This window comes from Nycticebus coucang, chromosome 3, assembly GCF_027406575.1.
Source record: "Nycticebus coucang isolate mNycCou1 chromosome 3, mNycCou1.pri, whole genome shotgun sequence".
Classification (NCBI taxonomy): Eukaryota; Metazoa; Chordata; class Mammalia; order Primates; family Lorisidae; genus Nycticebus; species Nycticebus coucang.
The window spans coordinates 73,755,987-73,771,673 of NC_069782.1; the positions used below are offsets into that span (position 1 = coordinate 73,755,987).

General features: G+C 39.0%; 1 protein-coding gene across 1 annotated transcript in view; it reads left to right on the plus strand.

The window, feature by feature from the left end:
* LOC128581026 (uncharacterized) overlaps nt 1–14,938 on the plus strand; it is a 38,777-nt gene extending 23,839 nt beyond the window's left edge. The window contains exons 6-7 of the mRNA XM_053583480.1: nt 8,153–8,215; nt 12,969–14,938. Of these exons, the coding sequence (XP_053439455.1) occupies nt 8,153–8,215; nt 12,969–13,062 (157 nt within the window). The 3' untranslated portion in view covers nt 13,063–14,938. The remainder of the gene's footprint in view (nt 1–8,152; nt 8,216–12,968) is intronic.
* The last annotated feature ends 749 nt before the right edge of the window (nt 14,939–15,687 follow it).

Genomic DNA, 15,687 nt, shown 5'->3' on the forward strand with positions numbered 1-15,687 from the left:
AAGGTTGTTTAATTTTCACATCTTTGTGTGGAGATTAACTTTTTTTTTTTTTTTTTTGGAGTTGAGTTCCACCTTTATTGCCTTGTGATCTGAGACGATGCACAGTATATTTTCTATTCCTTTAATTTAGCTGAGGTTTGATTTGTATCCTAGGATGTGGTCTATTTTGGAGTATGTACCATGGCTAATGAAAAAAATGTATATTCCTTAGCTTTGGGATGGTGTGTTCTGCATATGTCTATTAAGCCCATTTGTTCTAGGGTCACATTTAATTCCTTTGTATCTTTGTTTAGCTTCTATTTAGAGGATTTGTCCAGTTCTGTCAGAGAGGTGTTAAAGTCCCCCACTATTATGGTATTATGGAATGTCATATTGCTCAGACCCATCAACGTCTGTTTCATAAATCTGGGAGCATTTAAGTTGGGTGCATAAATATTTAAAATTGAAATGTCTTCTTCTTGTATTGTTCCTTTGACTAGCATGAAGTGTCCATCTCTATTTTTCTTAACTTTAGTTGCTTTAAATCTGCTTGTATCTAAAAATAAGATTGCAACCCTCCTTTCTTCTGATTTCCATTTGCTTGAAATACTGTTTTCCATCCTTTAACTCTGAGTCTTGATTTGTCCTTCAAGGCTAGGTGTATCTCTTGGAAACAGCATATGGATGGCTTGTGCTTTTTTAATCCAATCAGTCAGCCTGTTCCTCTGCAGTGATGAATTCAATCCATGGACATACATTGAGAGAATTGATAAGTGTGGTGGAGTTCTATTCATCTTTTTTTGTGAAAGTCAATTTTGTAGTTTTATTCTTTGTGCCACTATGGAAACTTAAGTTTTGACCTTTAGCTTCTGGGTGTTTACTTTGCTGGTGGTCCATTTTAATGGTCAGTGTTGAGAATAGATCTAAGTATTTCCTATAGAGATAGTCTTGTGGTGAATTTCCTCAGCGTTTGAATATCTGCAAAAGATTTGATTTCTCCATCAATTTTGAAGCTTAGTTTAGCAGGATACTGAAAATTGTTTTGTTTAAGAATGTTGAAGGTGGATGGTCAACCTCATCTGGCTTGGAAGGTTCGTTTGAAAAGTCTGCTGTCATCCTCATGGCTCTGCCTCTTGTAGGTCAGTTGGTGCTTACTCCTGGCTGCTTGCAGAATTTTTTCTTTCATCTTGACTTTGGACAGGTTCATTATAATGTGTCTTGGAGAAGCTCTGTGTGAGTTGAGATGACCTGGGGTTCAATATCCATCTGAAAGGAGTGTGTTGGGACCTTTAGCAAAACTTGGGAAGTTTTCATTTATGATAGTCTCCAGTAGGGCTTCCATTCCTTTGGGATAATCTTCTTCCCCTTCAGGGATCCCTATTATTCATATGTTTGAATGATTCATGGAGTCTTGTAGTTCTCTAAGAGACCGTTCTGCTTTCTCTCTCTTCTTTTCTGCCAGGATAAAAGACCCTTTACCCACTCAGAGACAAAGTAATTTGAAACATAGGAGGAATTGAGAAGGAAAAAGGAAGATGAGGAGGTGAATAAGAAAGAACACATGAGGAGAAACCAACAGAAAAATTTGAGCAACATGAAAAACCTGGGTTAACTAAAAAAAATTATTCCCTAGCCCTGAGTTTCTTTATTCTACATGGTCTGACCTATTTTTGAAACTTTTCACTGCATCTTTACATTCTCTGATTGTCTCTTTTATTTCCTTAAGCTCCCCCATACCCTTTAGGAATCCTTTAGGAAAGACAGGACCAAAAGTCAGATGAGAGATATGGATATATTCTACATATCGCTCATCTGACAGGTCCGAAAGATCCATAGAGATATATTCTACATATCTCTCATCTGACTTTTGGTCCTGTCATTCTATTTTCTTGTCCATTCCTTTTATTGTCTTTATCATCCATATTTTAAATTTCTTTTCTGTCAAATCTATTAATTCTTTATGGTTGTAGTCTTCTGCAGCTAACTCCCGGTGCCTTGGGGGAGTTGCTCTGTTTTGGTTTTTCATGTTGCCTGAATTTTTCTGTTGGTTCCTCCTCATGTGTTCTTTCTTCTTGTTCACCTCTTTCCTTCTCATTTCCTCCTTTGTTTCAAGTTACTTTGTCTCAAAGCAGGTAAAGAGTTTGTCGTTTATCCTGTGCAGCAGGCTTTGGGATGCTCCCTCTACTCCCTGCACAACAGGCTGTAGGGTGTCAGGTCCTGCTGGAAAGGCTGCCTCCATGGGGCTCACAAGCTCTATAAATAGTAAAAACCCAAGATTATTGTTGTTTTTTTTTTTTTAAGAATATGCACCAGGTCATCTCTGCCATTGTTTTTGTTTGAGGGTCTTGGTAACGAGGAAGAGTTATGAAGTTCAATGTTGTTTACACATAGGTAAGAAGGAAAAAATAAAATTTGGGATATCTAAATTATTGTATAAGGCAGCCAATTGGACATGGACTTCTGAATTTACTATATCTCAGTAGGCTGCCCCATAATCATGTTTGGTACCTTCATCCATTTAGACCTCAAACCATTATTTTTAGTTATTCATTGGTGATCAGATTGTGAAACTGGGCTATCTGACTCATATTTACACAACACTGACTCAACATATAACTTATTAAAAGCATGTACCAGGGCTGGGTATGGTGGTTTATGCCTGTAATCTTAGCACTCTGGGAGTCCGAGGTTGGTGGATTGCTTGAGCCCATGAGTTTGAGACCATCGTGAACAAGAATGAGACCCCATCTCCAAAAAATAGCTGGGTACTGTGGCACGTGTTTGTAGTCCCAGCTACTCAGGAGGCTGAGGCAAGAGGATTGCTTGAGCCCAGAAGTTTGAGGTTGAAATGATCTATGACACCATGGCACTCTGCCCAGGGGGACATAGTGAGACTGTTTCAAAAAAATAAAATAAAATAAAATCATGTACCAAACATGGCTTGACCTTTTGAATGAATCAAGTAGAAGGGACTTATCCTCTAAGTCTGCATTCATCCACCTTCCTAGCTCTCCTGTCTTAATAATTCATACAGTATGAAATGCATCCCCATTATTAGAACACAAAAGCAGCATTATGTTGTACTCTTTCTCAAACACAGGTATTTGTTTTACAGTCCAAAATTATGCGTTTAAATTATCATTAAGTCAACACAGAGGATGTGTTTTGTCTCAGCTTTCCTTTTTGTGTAGTGTGTAGCTTCTTACCTTCTGGTGTCCCTAATGAGTACCCAGCAGCTCTCTAACATACCTGGTTGATGGTATCTTCCTACTCCTAGTTTCTTAAAAGCATATTCTGAGCCTTGTGTACCCCTGGGCACTTGTCCCTGGTCAGTTCCCATTAAATACTGTGCTCCTCTTGCCAAGCTCCCCTCTCAAATCATTCTCTACGTCTGGGGACCAGCTTCCTCTCTTTCCAGAAGTAGTCAGGGCTGATGGTACAGACAGAAGTAAATACAGCTGGAGTCTGCAGAAAGGATGGACTTACTGAGTGGGGAGGTCAGTGAAAAGCAGCCACAGAGAAAAACAATTAACCATGTTTCATGATCTACTTTGTTTAATCCTCTTAACCTAAGGAATATGATAGAGTTTCATTTTCTTTTCTTTTTTTTCTGTTTCTTTCTTTTTTATAAATTAGAGACAGAGTCTCACTCTGTCGCCCTTGGTAAAGTGCTGTGGCATCACAGCTCGCACAGCAACTGCCAGATCTTGGGCTTTGGCAATTCTCTTGCCTCAGCCTCCCAAGTAGCTGGGACTACAGGAGCCCGCCACAATGCCCGGCTATTTTTTTATTGCAGTTTGGCCGGGGCCAGATTCGAACCTGCCACCCTCAGGGTATGGGGCTGGCGCCCTACTCACTGAGCCATAGGTACCGCCTGAGTTTCATTTTCTTTTCAAATGTGGAAACTGAGGCTTGGTGAGGTCGCACAGCTATTACATCATAGCACAGCCAGAAATGTGGAAAATTTAGATCTGTTTCCACGGCCCATTCTCTTTTCATTACTCAAGCTTAGATATTTTGTAGAGAGACATGATCCTTTCACAGTTAAAACATTGTTATCCCTGTTTTGTGCAGTGATTTCAGATGTCACATAAATAAATAAATATTTATTTAACATTTATTTACACTGTAAATAAATGAGAACCCTTTATCTGTCTCACTTTCTCTTTTGTCTTCACAGCCAATACATGAGAAAACCATGTAGCAGAAAATTAATATGATTATAATCTGGCCATTCAAAGGCAGAAAAGAATCATGGCAATTCTAGAATGTCTTGAAATCTAGATCACAATTAAATTTCCAGGCCCATAGCACATAAATACCATCTGTAGAGCCTCTAAGTACTGAATATTACAAACCATATCTAACTAGTTGTCTTCAACCATCCTTGCCTCTGTACCCAGGTTAGGCTGGTGACCAGGGAAGAATGAGCATTCTCTAGACTTTACTACACTTAGAATATCAGAGACCCACAGTATAGGTCCAGGATATGGGCTCCTAGGGAGCTGAAGGTATAGGGAGATAGGAACAGGCCCTGGAATCACAGAAAGAAGGCATCAGATGCATCTAGCTCTGACACACACACAGATATTTATTGATCTCTGGGATTTCTCAAGAAGGAGGCAGTGTAGAGAGAGGCCCCAGAGAAGACTGAGTCAGAGAGACCATGCAGTGTGGGAACCGCCTTGCCATTTTATGTCAAATTTATTCAGTAGTTTTTAAGTGCTAGGCCCTGTGCTGAGTGCTAAGTGCAGCAGAATCATAGACAGCCAGGAGGGGGAGAGGTCTTTGGGTACATCAGTCATTGGTGTTGAAGAGCAGAGGTTCAAAGGAAAGCTGCCACTGGAGCTTTAAAGTAGGCTAGAAGCTAGAGACACCCCAACTTCTGCTCTGACTCAGAAGAATTGTCACTTGCAGAACAAACACAGTGGTTTTAGGACTCCCAGCTTAGTGCTGGAGCCTTCATCCCTTCCCACCAGTTTTCTTCATTTTATGCCCCTCATAGGCTCCTAAGGAGAAGATAGTCTATTCAACAGATGCTGCTTCCCCAGAAGATGATCAGTGAGAAGTCAAGGAGTGCCCAAAGAAGATGTCATTTCACCTTCTCTGTCTCCTCTTCTGTCCACATACTCTGAGCCTTAAGAAATAGGGAGGTCCAGCCATGAGATTATGAGAGTTGAAGAAGATGAGGCACAAGGTATGAAGCTGCTCTTTTTTTTTTTTTTTTTTTTTTTAAGAGACAAGGTCTTCCTCTGTCACCTAGGCTAGATAGAGCTCAGTGGTGTTATCATAGCTTACTGAACCCTTGAACTCCTGGGCTCAAGTGATCCTCCTGCCTCAGCCTCACAAAGCGCTGGGATTATAAGCATAAGCCACCATGCCCAGCCTGAAGGTGTTCTTTATAGGTGCTCCAATAACTGTTTAATACCAGACCATTGGATACTCATCTTAGTTGATGCCTTTTGAACATCTACCACTATTTTTTTTTTTGATGGATATAAATCTCTTTAATGTCCATAGTAGTTTTATGTGAGCAATTAAATCAAGTTTTATGTGATAATATCCATATTTTTCATACCAGATAAGGTTGGATAATATTTTTACATCAAGATAAAGGTATAAGTTAGGTAGAATTCTTACAATTTGAATTTACTTCACTCTGCTATGTATGTTAGCTTGTGGATGTCAGTCTGCCTTGCTTTCAGATGCTATGTCCTTCCCTAGTGCTCTGTAGGAACCATCTATCTATCCATTTATCTATTCATTTATTTAAATGTGCAATTAAATTCTGGCCTTTTAACCATATGCCAAGCATCATGGCGTATGGACCATAGAAAGATGAATATGACACTGACTTTGCCTTCAAGAAATTTATACTTTAGTTGGAAAAGCAGATAAATAAACAGTTCATTCATCAGTAGGCAGAACATGTAGAATCATAGGAAGGCCAGGTGTGATAGTCTAAAGATCAAGGAAGTTTTTAACAGGTAGAGAAGGATAGTCCAGACTCAGAGAACAGCAAAGACACAAAATAGTCAAAATACCTGGTGTGCTCAAGGAATGCAAGTGTGGTTGGAGAAGGGGAGTGTGAAAAAGAAACAGGATGACAGACTATAAGGGGACATATGCTTCTTTTAGCTGTTATGTAAATATAAGGAGATAAATATCATTTTCCTTTTTCTTTTTTTTTTTTTTTTTTGTAGAGACAGAGTCTCACTGTACTGCCCTCGGGTAGAGTGCCATGGTGTCACACGGCTCACAGCAACCTCTAATTCTTGGGCTTATGTGATTCCCTTGCCTCAGCCTCCCAAGTAGCTGGGACTACAGGCGCCCGCCACAACGCCCGGCTATTTTTTTTTTTGTTGTTGTTGCAGTTTGGCCAGGCTGGGTTTGAACCCGCCACCCTCAGCATATGGGGCCTGCGCCCTACTCACTGAGCCACAGGCACCGCCCTCATTTTCCTTTTTCTGCCAGTGTAAAAAGTTTAGGTACAAAGCTAGTGTTTATCAAGATTGTAAAAATTAGCCAGACAGTTACAAGTTCAGATCTCTTCATGTTACTTAGTGATAAGTAGTCATGTTCCTTTCTTCTCTGAATGTATGCTCTGTCTCTTAAGGGTGAAATGGCAATTGCAGAATCAAACAGAGGCTAGGTCCATAATATTTAGGTATTGTCATCAAAGAGTATTGTTAACTGCGTTAACCCACTTCACAATTTTAGGCTTTTCTCACAGACGGCACCAAATTTAGAGTAACATTTCTGTTAGTTGGATGAATAAAGACCCTCTGAAATTAATATTGAAAGGGAAACACAGTTTTATTACTTTTATATACATAATTTGCATTAAAGCAATAAAGAATTGCCTAATGGATGCCCTGATGAACCTGCTTTAATGAATACAGGAAAATAATTTGTAATTAGAATAATAATTTTATGCAAATGAAAGCTGAAAAGGTTTTCAAGTGCTTGAAGATGATTTGTTTTCTAAAATAGGATAAAAATGCCTCTTAAAGTTATATAAATACTGATTCTTGCATTTATATGGTAATTTCTTAAATTTCAAAGATGAATACTTTAAAAGCACCTCTCATTTGGTCCTCACAATGACGTACAAAGTATGTTAGGAGTTTTTAGCTCCATTTTATAGATAAGAAGTCAGAGGTACACAGAAGGTGAATGATTTACCATGTTACAAAATTGGTAATTGGTGAAACCCAGCCTAAAATTTAGGACCCTTGATTATTAATCTATTGTACTATATCCTACTATACCCCTGTGTACACTGTGAATTTTCTTGGTTTTGCTTCTTTTTCTCATTAGCTAGAGTATAGACGACCTTTAGTGCCACATGTTTCAGACTTTGCATAAATTCAAAGAGCAATAAAGATCAAAGAAGCTTGATTACATTCTCTGAAAACAACATGCAGGATACAATGTTTACCTTATGATTGCCTCAAGAAATTGAAAAAGAAGAAAAAAAAAGAAAAAAAGAAAAGAAATTGAAAGACACTTACAAAATCCAAATGTTGAAAATAAAATTTTAGTCTTATGTTATTACAATTAAGATGAAGCTTTCCTAGGTTTAGAAGATAGCACATAGTTCTTCTGTCATGAGTAGATAAGAACACCTACTTTAGGTACAAAGCTAGTGTTTATCAAGATTGTAAAAATTAGCCAGAGAGTTACAAGTTCAGATCTCTTCATGTTACTTAGTGATAAACCTGAATAAGAAAAGAACATCTTATTGTGTAACAAAGACCATAGGTTTAGAAAAGTTGGAAAGTCAGGCAAAAAAGCATAGATTTGTTGAGAATATGCTCCAGAAAAAAAGAGATAATCTTAAAACCTTAGTCTTCCTTATCTGTGTGAATGGATCAGGGAAAGTTCAACTTCCAGAGGATTAGAATACTTTTTGGATTTAAAATACTAGCATGGAAACTATGACCTGATCTATTATTATAAGATTAAGTAATAAAGTATAAAACCAGTCTCCTAAAATGATATATTTTTAGGAATTTTATAAATATGGCATTTATTTTTAAGTGATTTTGACATGTTTTATGAGTGTCTCTTCTCTAACAATATAAAATAAACTCAAAATAAAATCAACTCTAAACCCTGAAAGCATGAGCAACATGGAAATTCACTGTATCATTTCTTTATAATATTACAGAATTGGTATAAAAGACTGTTACCTTCAGGTCTGTGAATCAAGATTGATTGCTGAATATGACAGGTATGCTTCATTGTTCCTCTGTGTCTTTTATATAAAAGCCTGTGACATGCATCCATAGTGCAGCATTAATCTTAGGCTGTAATACAATGATTTTACAATATTCTAGGTAGTATTGTAAATTCCTTTGCACTGTACTAAGCTCTTTTCAGGTACTTAATATAAGTCTGTCTGTGGGATTTATTACATGTTACAATAAACAATATGAGGGTTCTGGATAGAATGAAGTGGCTCATGGTAGAATAATGCTTCTGTTGAAACAAACTGGAAAATATAGCTAATCATTCAAAAAAAACTGCTTAAAGACATCAGAGAGGTTTTGAAATGATGATTGGATTGGTTAAAATTTCAGAGATGATAAATTCTAGGAAAGGTAAGCTGATGATTGATGTCTACTTTTCCCCTGCATATTTGCTACTTCTCTACCTAGAGAGCTGAGAATAGGGGCTGTGCTCAGGCAGAGGACTACTGTTAAGGGAAAGAAAACCCCATAGAATTTATGGTGATCTCATGGACTGGAGTGATGAAAATGACTTGCAGAACCTCAATACACCTGTTTGGTGGAAAAAATGACTTGCAGAACCTCAACACGCTTGTTTGCCTATTTTCCTCTCAATACATTTGCTGAATTCTGAAATTGAATAAGTTGGGATGAAAAAAGATAAAAGAAAGCAGGCAAGTAGTCTCTTGGGAAGTAGTGTTAAAGAAACAAAGATTAGTGTTCAAAGCATGTGGGGATAATAAGTATGATGAATATAGTAGATGTTCAGTTGAAAGCTTTACAGGCCTATACCTTAAGATGTGTAGACTTCTAAAGGTGAATTCAGTTTACCTAAATTGCAGTCTAGCCTCAGAGCAGATTAGGATTGAGGTGATCACTTCTCTTTCTGCTTAGAATAGAAACAGGAAAATCTCTCTGGAAGAAGATAACATAATTTGAAGCCTTTATAATTTTTCACAGTGTCTGACATTGAATTAAATATTACTGACAAAAAGAAAGAGAAAAAAACTACCAGTAAAATGTATTCATGGGTAATAGAGAAATTGGAATTATATGGCATGACTTTTAAATGGCTGTTATTTATGTGTTCAAGAAAATGAAAAAATTGAGTGGCAATGGATAAGAATATTAATAGTTTCTTCAGAGAAGTAAACTAGGTAAAAAGAATCAAGTGAAAATTATAGAATCAAACAATATAATTAATTACTCATTAATCGGATTTAAGAGAAAATTAAGCATAGCAGAATATAGGAACAATAAAAAAAGTGATAGTTGAATAGAGGCTAATTTAAGTACAGAGAAGAAATAAAAGAATGTAAAATAAAAAAGAATAGTAAGAGATATGAAATATAATGTAAACGTCTAACACAAGTAATCAGAGTATTGTGAAAAAATAGAATTTGTAATAGAATGAATATTCAAAGAAATAATGGCTATGAATATTCAAAATATGCTAAAAGACTTTAGCCTGTTAATTTTAGAAGCTCGGTAAATATCTAGAAGGAAAATACAAAGAAAATGAAATTAGGACATTATAGTAAAACTGATGACATCTAATAACAAGAAAATCTTAAAAGCAGCCAGGAAATGGGACAAGGCAGGCAGAGAAAAATAAGATTCACTGTTTTCAAAATAGCTACCATAATATCAACAGCTGACATCTGAACAAGAACAATGGAAACTGGAAGACTGTTGAATTACATCTTAAAAGTGATGGAGGAAAATGACTGTGAACCCATAATTCTTTACTCAGTGAAAATAAAAGTAAAATAAAGAGATTTAAGACAAAAACTGTATTAATATATCACTGGCACCTGCGCTAAAATGTATAGTATAAGAACTTCCTTAAGGAGAAGGAAACAGATGCAGGAAGAAATAAAGAAAAATGAAATGACAAATACATGGCTCAATATAATTAAATATTGACTGTACTGAGTAAAGTAAAATAATGTCATTTGGAGTTAAGTAGATTAGGAGTGTATATAGATTCAAAATCAATAATACAATTGTGATAATAATGTAGACATGTTGGAGGAATATATGATGGAAAAATATCAATGAAACCAGAAGTTGGTTATTCACAAAGATTAATAATTTTAATAGCAGCAATGGTCAAGGAAAATATAAATTAGCAATATTTGTAATAAAAAGGACATTATGTATATTAAAAAGATAAAGATATTACATCAATTTGAAATCAAAACTGAAATGTACAAATTCCTTGAAAAACTACCAAAGCTAGCAGGAATAACAAAAAATTGCAATCTATTATTTATAAGTTTTCCCATATGGAAAATTCTAGATCAAGATGGAACATCTACCACTATTAACTACTTCCTCCTTCCTGGAATTTCTGCTGCCTTGGCTTGTGTGATGAAACATTTCCCTAATTCTTTTGCCTGTCTGCTTTCTTAACAGTCTCTTTGAGTACCTTCTTTTCTGTGACTTTTGTGTAAAAAGAACAGAATGGACCGTGCTGAGGTATCAAATACCCACAGTATTTAGTTTTCCCTTATGCTATGTGTTCAAAGCAAGTCATCGGGGAAGCTCTGCTCCCTATGTTACTCAGGGAGCCAGGCGGAAAGACCTTCCCCTCCACATCTACTCCCATCATCTCCCCAGTGGAGGTTCCTGTGAGCTGTGATGAGGCAACATAATGAGACTCTGTCTCAAACAAACAAACAAACAAACAAATAAATAAACAAAAACCCAGCTGATAACAGACTGGTGCCCTCTGTGCTTGGCATCCCCGTCCAGCCACAGGCCCGTTGTGATAAAACCAGTGATGTTGGTCGAACAGACTTTCCTGATTACAGTCCATTCCACAACAGCTGGCCCTTGTCCTGAAAATCTTGCCCACAGGCCCTTTCCCTGCAGAGGCCTCCTGAAAATTCAGAAGCAGAATCTGGAAAAGAGTCTACAGTCTGGGCCATGATGGGCTTTCCTGGTCCAGAAATGTGTAAAATTGTATCAAGGGTGTGAGAGTAAAAGAGTGCATTTTTCTGCATATGCTTCAAATTCTCCAAGAAATTTCAAATAGGCTAAGAACCACTTTCTCCAAGTAGACCCTCCAGGTCCTGAAAGGCTCCTGGATGTAAATGGGAGATCTTAATCCATAATTATTAAAGGGAAGGAGAAATGGGCATAGAGTGTAAAACGACAATTCACTGACCACAAAATGCACAATGTGAAAACAATTCAACTTCATGAGAAAAGAAACTCAACCTAAGGGAAGGGCTGGGCAGGCAGGGGTAAGACCAGCAGGTGGCAAATTATACAGTCTTTTTACTTAAAATGAAGTCTATAAATGACCTCACTTTGACTAAAAATACATATATAATAGACACACAGAGAGGGAAAAATAGATTTTAAGCTCTCAGAGATTTTTAGACTCCGAGTCCCATTTCCTCTGGGATGTCAGAGAGAGATAGAGACAGAGACAGAGATAGATATCTTGGTCCTGTGAACTATTTCATTTTGTTTACCACCTGGCAATCTTCTAGGTTTCCAGGGTCAGGGCAACTTCCTCCTCAAAACTGCCTCTCTGCTCAGTACCTGGTCCAGTTCTGAGGATGTTTAAAAAGTCCTTCTCAGGTGCACACCTGAATTCAGTTGGCAGCTTCCCCAGTGGCAGGCATTTCAACTCTGTGACAGTCACAACACACCTTGTGCCTCTCAGTCCTCATCTCAGATGGGCTACGTAAAACTGACCTCACAGATGTTCATGAGAAATGAAAGAATGCACATAAAAGTGGTTATTTTTTATCATTATAATCATTGCTAAGTGCTTTCGAAACACCTATTCCCCACTGCAGAGATACACAGTAGTGCCTTCTACCGCTGGATTGCTGCATGTCCACGGGCATCTGGCCCCTCTGAGATGCTCCATCTCTTGGTTTGTAGCACTCCCTTACTGTTTGGCACTGTAAGATGCTCCAGGCTCCTCATGTATATTTCTTTCCCCACTGCTGGAGCCAGCCATGTATGCAAGGAGCCCTCATCCTTTTTATTGGAGAATGGTATTAGAAACCAAGATCTGGAAGCTGGGTATGCTCACTGTTACTGGGGTGTGATGGCTTCCAGGCCCTCTGGACAGATAGAGCCTAGGATATTACCACCTCTTATCTTGACTTCAATCCACTACCACAGTGTTCATCACCCCCTTGCTCGTCTGTGACATTGCCAACAGTGAGAAATCATGCTCTCACCATCCACCGTCCATTTACTAAACCTCAACACACATGTAAAGTCATTTCTGAATTGTTAGTGCATACCCCTTTGAGAAACAAATTTGCTGACTATAGTGTTTATGTATACTTTCTTTTGTCCTTGGTTTTTCAGTTTCCAGTCAAAACATCACATTCCAAAGATACTTAGGTCAGCTCCTTTTCCTGCTACCTGCTTCAGTGATGTTGTATCTTTTTTCCTGATCATTTGTAGGTTGTTTGTCAGTCTGTGTTCTATCCTGGGATCCTCAGATAGCCTGGTTGACTTTTAAATTGTTCACACATTAAATTTCAGTCTTCCTGATGTGCAGTTCTATGGGTTTGATAGGAATAGAGTCACATATCCACTACCTCAGTATAATACAGGGCAGTTTCATCTTCTTGGAAATTCACCTGTATATTCCCTTTGTAGTCTATAATTCCTTTCCCTTGGGCTTTAGCACCTACCAATCTATTTTCGTGAATGTCATGTGAATAGAATCAGTGTTTCTACCAATTTAAACTACCAAAAATCCCTTATGTTTTACAGGATTCCTCTGGCTGCTGCACTGAGAACTGATTGTTCAAAGGCAAAGGTGGGATCAGGGGACCAGTCAAGAGGTTTCGCAGCCATCCTTGTGTGACTGGATGGGGCACAGCCCAGAGGAGTAGCAGTGGAGGTGGTGACAAGTGGCTGGATTCTGTTTATATTTTAAAGTTACAGCAAATAGGAATTTCATGATTAGATATTGAGGGCAGAAAGAAAGAGAGACAAGGATGTGTCTGAGGTGTCTGGGCTTTCAACTTTATGGACAGAATTGCCATCAGCTGAGACAGGTTTGAGAGGGAAGAGCCTGAGTTCTGTTTGGGAATATTCCTTTTGAAATGCCCATTAGACATACAGATTGATATTTCAGGGAGGCAGCTGGAGTTCAGGTGAGAGGTCAGTCATTGACATTCATTTTGGAGTTGATCCCAAATGATGGTGTATTAGTCAGGGTCTAATCAGGAAAGAGAAACCACAAAGTAATTTGAATAGGAAAAGTTTATATGAAGAATTATTCACTGCAACAGGGGGTTGGAGTAACAAGGCATGGGGTAGTAGGGCAGTGGTTCTCAACCTTCTTAATGCCACGACCCAACAGTTCCTATGTTGTGGTGACTCCCCAACCATAAAATTATTTTCGTTGTTACTTCATAACTGTAATTTTGCTGATATGCGGATGTATTTTCATTGTTACAAAGGGGTCACGACCCACACATTGAGTACCGTACCGCTGTGTAGGGAGTTAAGAGAATTCTCAAGATTATAGATGGAGCAGCCACTAGCCTAGAGCTGAGGTAGGGGCCCTAGAAAGAGTCTTTCCCCTTACCTCCCTCCCCCACCTCACTAGAGGGACCCAGCCATGTACCACTAGGTGTCAGGGATGTCCCTGAGGTGCTATACCACTGGAACTTGCTGGAAATCCTTCTTCTTGGTGCTGGAGAAAGGCGAGATATCTCAGGAGAGTCATGCCATAACAAAGCTGCCTGGAGATGGGGGAGGAGGAGTGGGAGCTGCTGGCCACCATGTCTTTCATGAAGTCAACCACCTACAGATGCCTGGTTAGGAAGCATAGGAGAACCAGGAAAAACAAAACAAAACAAAACCCTGCTCTCTTCCCAAATTATCTCAATTTCCCTTTACTGATAAAACTTAACATTATGCCTTTGTGGGAGGAAAAATATTAAAAGGACCCACTTTCATTTTTGCACAAGAGGCAATGAAGAATGAACTTGTAACAGAGATGCAATAAACTGATAACTGATAAAGACGGCATATAAAACCACGGGACAGAATGAGACCATCCAGGGAATGTGTATAGAAGTACAGACACAGAAGAGAAGACTGGAGGCTGAGCACTGTGGTTTCTCTTTAACTTAAACATGTCAGGCAGAAGCAGGGGAACCAGCAAAGGCTACTGAGAAGGAGCAGCCAGGGTTGTAGGTGGTGTTCTGGGAGTCAAGCAAATCTGAGACAGAATGCACTGACAATTATTTGGTGACATTTTTGCTGCAAAACGGAGCAGAGAAAAGATGCAGTTACTGGTATAGGAAATACAGTCAAGAAGAGTTTGTTTGTTTTAAAGAGAAATAGCTGCATGTTGTATGATGATGGGAATACTGCAGTAGAAAGGGAAAAACTGATGATGTTGGAGAAAGAATAGACTGGCTGGGTGACACTCAGGAGCAGTAATAGATGTTGGGATTCAGCAGTCCGGTGCAGGATTCCTTGGATGGACACAGCTGTGGCTCATTTATAGTAACAGGATGATGGCAGGGGCAAGGAATGTGGAGGAGGAAGTCAGTGAAAGACCTCTCTGACAATTTCCATTTTCTTAGGTAAGCAGGAAGCAAGGAAGGGAGAGGTGGTTGGAAGGTTTGAAGATAGAGAAGGAGTTATGAAGTTTTCATTTTCATTTGACATTTTCATTGGGAGATTGAATAGACCAGGCAAAGAAAGAATTATTAAAGCGAGAATAGCTGGCATGGTCATGTTTTGCTCTAGCCATGTTTAGTTGCAGTGCTGTAGCATGGAATAGAGAACTGGTTTATCCAGGGCTTTCATCCTGCCAAGCAGATACAGCAGGTGACAGGGAGGTGGGTGAGTTGAAGAGGTGTGCAAGGGACCAATGAGAATGATTGACCATGGAGTTTAAGCTAGCTTACTAGAGAGGGAAAAGTCATTAAGGGAGGAAGAAACAGGGAACAGGTACCGTAGTGACATCTGCACTGGAGGTGTTGGCAAGGTTGGCAGAGTTCTGGTTTCAAGGTACTAAAGAGAGAAGCCTAGAAAGATCAGGAGGTGGTGATCAGAGCGGGGCGGCGGGTAGGGGAGTGTTGCCGTCCTTGGATCTGAGAAGGTGTGTGGTTTGATCATGAGAGAAGTGAGAAGCTGAGTAAGGCAGAGGACAAGAGCGGGCTTCATGGGATCAAGAGAAAGAGACAGTCTGACAATGTGCCAAGCTTTGTAGGCATCTCAAATAGCTGGGATAGGGGTTAGAAGAACTCCAATCTCCTCAGGTGAAATGGGCGGAGCTCTCGGAAGGCAAAGCTACCCACGAAGAAAACTGCACGACTCTGCGTTTCCTTAGCCAAAGCTCCTTTCCCGGGAACAGAGAAGGCTGAGGCGTTTCAGGCTAGGTCAGAGTTTATCCCTGCAGTCGGTCTGTTGATCCTGGCAAAACAGCGTCTTAAGAGACTAAAGAATTCGAAAAACTCCCCTCCTC